This window comes from Lottia gigantea (assembly GCF_000327385.1).
Source record: "Lottia gigantea unplaced genomic scaffold LOTGIsca_355, whole genome shotgun sequence".
Classification (NCBI taxonomy): domain Eukaryota; kingdom Metazoa; phylum Mollusca; class Gastropoda; family Lottiidae; genus Lottia; species Lottia gigantea.
In genome coordinates this window covers 15674-22464 of record NW_008709207.1, presented here as the reverse complement: position 1 = coordinate 22464, position 6791 = coordinate 15674, and the positions used below count along the sequence as shown (strand labels likewise).

The window sequence follows — 6791 nt, the reverse complement described above, 5'->3', positions numbered from 1 at the left end:
ATCATTACTATTACCCNCTCTTCTCCATATAAATCATTACTATTACCCCTCTTCCCCTATAAATCATTACTGTTACCCCACCCTATAAATCATTACTGTTACCCCTCTTCCCCTATAAATCATTACTGTTACCCCACCCTATAAATCATTACTATTACCCCTCTTCCCCTATAAATCATTACTGTTACCCCACCCTATAAATCATTACTATTACCCCCCTTCCCCTATAAATCATTACTATTACCCCCCTTCCTCCTATAAATCATTACTATTACCCCACTTCCCCTATAAATCATTACTATTACCCCCCTTCCTCCTATAAATCATTACTATTACCTCTCTTTCTCCCTATAAATCATTACTATTACCCCTCTTTCTCCCTATAAATCATTACTATTACCCCTCTTCCCCTATAAATCATTACTGTTACCCCACCCTATAAATCATGACTATTATGTGATGATTTTTTTTTCATGTTAGAGAATATGGCCTGAATAGAACAATAGAGTTTCATTCTAGACTACATAGGGTCTAACTATCTGAGATTTGCTTTGTTTACAAATGTCATCAATTTCGATTGCAAATGAAATTTCTTCGTGTTGATTTTTTTTTAGTTAAAACAAACTTTGTTGATTTCAGATAATTTGAACTATCAGGTTCATCTGGATTTATTTACTGAAGAACAAACGGAGGTTGTCATGGAAACATTGATTGGTATCTTCTGTAAAAAACATCATAAGGTAATAAATATATTTCAGTAAGTTAAGTACAACATCTAATTAACACATTGTGCATAATCTCAGAAAGAACTTGATACTGATATCCTAGGTTAATACTGATATCCTAGGTTAATACTGATATCCTAGGTTAATACTGATATCCTAGATTAATACTGATATCCTGGGTCAATACTGATATCCTAGATTAATACTGATATCCTAGATTAATACTGATATCCTGGATTAATACTGATATCCTGGGTTAATACTGATATCCTAGGTTAATACTGATATCCTAGGTTAATACTGATATCCTAGATTAATACTGATATCCTAGATTAATACTGATATCCTGGGTTAATACTGATATCCTGGGTTAATACTGATATCCTAGGTTAATACTGATATCCTAGATTAATACTGATATCCTGGGTTAATACTGATATCCTAGGTCAATACTGATATCCTAGATTAATACTGATATCCTAGATTAATACTGATATCCTAGATTAATACTGATATCCTGGGTTAATACTGATATCCTGGGTTAATACTGATATCCTAGGTCAATACTGATATCCTAGATTAATACTGATATCCTAGATTAATACTGATATCCTAGATTAATACTGATATCCTGGGTTAATACTGATATCCTAGGATAATACTGATATCCTTGGTTAATACTGATATCCTTGGTTAATACTGATATCCTAGATTAATACTGATATCCTAGATTAATACTGATATCCTGGGTTAATACTGATATCCTAGGTTAATACTGATATCCTAGATTAATACTGATATCCTAGATTAATACTGATATCCTGGGTTAATACTGATATCCTAGATTAATACTGATATCTTAGATTAATATAGATATCCTAGGTTAATACTGATATCCTAGGCTAATACTGATATCCTAGGTTAATACTGATATCCTAGATTAATATTGATATCCTAGGTTAATACTGATATCCTACGTTAATACTGATATCCTAGGTTAATACTGATATCCTAGGTTAATACTGATATCCTAGATTAATACTGATATCCTAGATTAATACTGATATCCTGGGTTAATACTGATATACTAGGTTAATAATGATATCCTAGGTTAATACTGATATCCTGGGTTAATACTGATATCCTAGGTAAAAATTGACATCCTAGGTTAATATTGACATCCTAGATTAATACTGATATCCTGGGTTAATAATGTCATCTTAGGTAAATATTGATATCCTAGGTTAATACTGACATCCTAGGTAAATATTGATATCCTAGGTTAATACTGATATCCTAGGTTAATACTGATATCCTAGGTTGATATTGCTATCATAGGTTAATACTGATATCCGAAGTTAAAACTGACATCCTAGGTTAAAATTGATATCCTAGGTTAATACTGATATCCTAGGTTATTACTGACATCCTAGGTTAATACTGATATTCTAGGTTGATATTGACATCCTAGGATAATATTGATATCCTAGGTTAATACTGACATCCTAGGTTGATATTGATATCCTAGGTTAATACTGATATCCTAGGTTAATACTGACATCTTAGGTTAATACTGATATCCTAGGTTGATATTGATATCCTAGGTTGATATTGATATCCTAGGTTGATATTGATATCCTAGGTTGATACTGATGTCCTAGGTTGATACTGATATCCTAGGTTAATATTGACATCCTAGGTTAATACTGATATCCTAGGTTGATATTGATATCCTAGGTTAATATTGATATCCTAGGTTGATATTGATATCCTAGGTTGATACTGATATCCTAGGTTAATATTGACATCCTAGGTTAATACTGATATCCTAGGTTAATATTGATATTCTAGGTTAATACTGAAATCTAGGTTAATATTGATATCCTACGTTAAAAGATCTATACTTGTCCAACTTCAATAGGAATAAGATCACATAGTTTGACACTGAGTTACAACATGTTTCAGGTTCTGTTTTAATATTTCTGTTTCAGTACCTAGATTACCTTTTAAAGGTTCTGTTACCTGAGATACTGATAAGAATTTACATGGAAGTCAAGGGAACCAACTACATACAGACTGAAGAAATTATGAGAAATTAAGAAATATTAAAATCGTTTTACTATTGTGTTATCTTATTAAGTTAAGATTGTATAATCTGAAAATAACGAAACCTTTGATGTCATTTCGGTTTTTCTATTGATGTCAGCAGATGTACTACACTAGATTCATTAAACCTCATGTCCTTACCACCCTAGAGTCATCAGACCACATGTCCTTACCACCCTAGATTCATTAGACCACATGGTCTCACCACCCTAGATTCATTAGACCACATGGTCTCACCACTCTAGATTCATTAGACCACATGGCCTTACCACCCTAGATTCATTAGACCACATGGTCTCACCACCCTTGATACATTAGACCACATGGTCTCACCAACCTAGATTCATTAGACCACATGGCCTTACCACCCTAGATTCATTAGACCACATGGTCTCACCACTCTAGATTCATTAGACCACATGCCTTTACCACTCTAGATTCATTAGACCACATAGTCTCACCATCCTAGATTCATTAGACCACATGGTCTCACCACCCTAGATACATTAGACCACATGGTCTCACCAACCTAGATTCATTAGACCACATGGTCTCACCACCCTAGATTCATTAGACCACGTGGTCTCACCACTCTAGATTCATTAGACCACATGGTCTCACCACTCTAGATTCATTAGACCACATGGTCTCACCACTCTAGATTCATTAGACCACATGGTCTCACCAACCTAGATTCATTAGACCACATGGTCTCACCACCTTTGATACATTAGACCACATGGTCTCACCAACCTAGATTCATTAGACCACATGGTCTCACCACTCTAGATTCATTAGACCACATGGTCTCACCAACCTAGATTCATTAGACCACATGGTCTCACCAACCTAGATTCATTAGACCACATGGTCTCACCACCCTTGATACATTAGACCACATGGTCTCACCAACCTAGATTCATTAAACCACATGGTCTCACCACTCTAGATTCATTAGACCACATGGTCTCACCAACCTAGATTCATTAGACCACATGGTCTCACCAACCTAGATTCATTAGACCACATGGCCTTACCACCCTAGATTCATGAGACCACATGGTCTCACCACTCTAGATTCATTAGACCACATGCCTTTACCACTCTAGATTCATTAGACCACATAGTCTCACCATCCTAGATTCATTAGACCACATGGTCTCACCACCCTTGATACATTAGACCACATGGTCTCACCAACCTAGATTCATTAGACCACATGGTCTCACCACCCTTGATACATTAGACCACATGGTCTCACCAACCTAGATTCATTAGACCACATGGTCTCACCAACCTAGATTCATTAGACCACATGGTCTCACCAACCTAGATTCATTAGACCACATGGTCTCAGATTCATTAGACCACATGGTCTCACCAACCTAGATTCATTAGACCACATGGTCTCACCAACCTAGATTCATTAGACCACATGGTCTCACCAACCTAGATTCATTAGACCACATGGTCTCACCAACCTAGATTCATTAGACCACATGGTCTCACCAACCTAGATTCATTAGACCACATGGTCTCACCAACCTAGATTCATTAGACCACATGGTCTCACCACTCTAGATTCATTAGACCACATGGTCTCACCAACCTAGATTCATTAGACCACATGGTCTCACCAACTTAGATTCATTAGACCACATGGTCTCACCAACCTAGATTCATTAGACCACATGGTCTCACCAACCTAGATTCATTAGACCACATGGTCTCACCAACCTAGATTCATTAGACCACATGGTCTCACCACTCTAGATTCATTAGGCATATTTATCTTGACAGAAGTCTTTTATAACTTCAATTTTGGTAACAACCTGAAATTTAGGTTGGTGGAAAGACATTACCGGTGAAATCTGGGGTAGCTGAAATGTCTGCAAACAATCATTAACCCAAGAGTAATCCCTTAACCAGTTAAATGCACCAGTATGCCATCATGTTTACCCTTACCACCCTAAAGTTTATGAAAGCATACACCCTTACAACTTAAAGTCATAAAAGCAGAGTGTTGGCCCTAGTCCGACCACTAGATTCCCTACCGAGTCTCGACTGATTGCAGTCCGACCACTAGATTCCCTACCAAGTCTCGACTGATTCCAGTCCGACCACTAGATTCCCTACCGAGTCTCAGTTGCCTCCAGTCCGACCACTTGATTCCCTACCGAGTCTCGACTGACTCCAGTCCGACCACTTTACTCCCTACCGAGTCTCGACTGACTCCAGTCCGACCACTTGACTCCCTACCGAGTCCCAACTGGCCACAGTCCGACCACTTGACACCTTACCGAGTCTCAACTGACTCCAGTCCGACCACTTGATTCCCTACCGAGTCTCAACTGACTCCAGTCCGACCACTTTACTCCCTACCTAGTCTCGATAGACTCCAGTCCGACCACTTGACTCCCTACCGAGTCTCGACTGACTCCAGTCCGACCACTTGACTCCCTACCGAGTCTCGATTGACTCCAGTCCGACCACTTGACTTCGTACCGAGTGTCCAACAACGCTTAGTGGTAGTGTAACTTTCACGGAGGCCATTTCATCTGCTCATTGGATCAAGTTAAATAATAACTTCTCATGGTCCAAAGAAATATACACGGCTTTGTATAACAAAAACAGTCCAGACGACAAAATAAAAACAACCAACATACATTTACAAACATAGCAACAATAAGAAGACAATACATGCACAAATTATGAAAAGCTTCTCAATTTTACTAAACGTTTTCGTTTTGGTGATTTATGAATTTGTAAAAATTGGCTACCGCTTAACTCTACATTCAGAGTTACTCCCCTTAACAAGATGGCGGCCTCCAGGTACAGATTGTTTATGAGACTTTGTCAAGAATGGAAATTAGATGAATCGAAAGCTGGAAGAGATTTGGGTTATGTTATTCGAGAAAAAGTTGCAGAAGGCTTCAGACAAGGAGAGTCTTCAACCATCAATGAAACGAAATGCACTAAAGCATACAATGCGTTACAGAACATCCACCTGAATATTCATAAAGAAAAATATCCGTTCACGAGACAGAGTGGGAGTATGAACAAACCGTTAGAGAATTGTTCAGCCCTGATATCAAACGAAGGTTTGGAAACATTTAAATGATGCTTTGGGAAGGACCAGTGAAGTGAGGATTGTTTGACAATGTCCATGGCGGTGAAACTGTCTAAATGTGTTTTATGTAATCTTTTTGTGACCTTGACATCATTCAGTGTTATTGAGAACTTTCCCTGTATTCTGTTACCAAACGATCAATATATAATCAAAAGGTAACTGAACAGGACCATAACTAAAGGTGGGAGATTAGGCGGACAGTGTTGAAATGTGTGTTTACATGTATTAAATTGTGAAAATAAAGCAATTAATGTCCATTCTTTATCAATTTTTGTGTTGATTTTCTAGAGAAAAGTGTGTTTCTATTGCTTCAGTTATAGATGTCAGTGCATTTGGGTGTTTAGATAGCCTATAATGAAGATGAGAAAAGTGATCAAATTGTTTTCTCCAGCCATACTGAAGATCTTATAGAATGACAGAGCTTGATGGTCTAGTGCACTAAATCTGCAAAGATAACATCTCACGTTTATGAAAAACCTGAGGTTTTTTCATAAAATCAAAGATAAAAGACATAATAAGCAGAGGCAAGTTCCATGGTAGTATATATGTAGCCAGTCCCTGGGTGTAAAGGGTTCTCCCCTTCAACCAAAAATAAGGCTTTGGTTCAGCCGTGGAGGCTGGGCCCCAGCAAAACCTTATTCAGTTCATCAAGGATTGATTCATTTTCAATGTATTTGTACAAAATCAAAAAGATATAGATTTAGATACGTTTTGAGTCACATTTGAGTTCTCTAGGTCTTTAATTCATTAAATTTTCTGAGTACAAATTCTGAGCCCCAGCACCAATTTATTCCTGGCGACGGGGCTGCTTGGGTTCTCGTTCCAAATTT

General features: G+C 37.5%; 1 protein-coding gene across 1 annotated transcript; it reads left to right on the top strand.

Moving 5' to 3' along the window:
- Positions 1–5649: 5649 nt before the first annotated feature.
- Positions 5650–6227, top strand: LOTGIDRAFT_202617 (hypothetical protein; the record flags this gene model as incomplete). The annotated part of the gene is made up of 1 exon (XM_009058777.1): positions 5650–6227. The coding sequence occupies one exon, from the start codon at positions 5650–5652 to the stop codon at positions 5950–5952; it is 303 nt and encodes a 100-aa protein (XP_009057025.1). The 3' UTR covers positions 5953–6227.
- Positions 6228–6791: the final 564 nt, after the last annotated feature.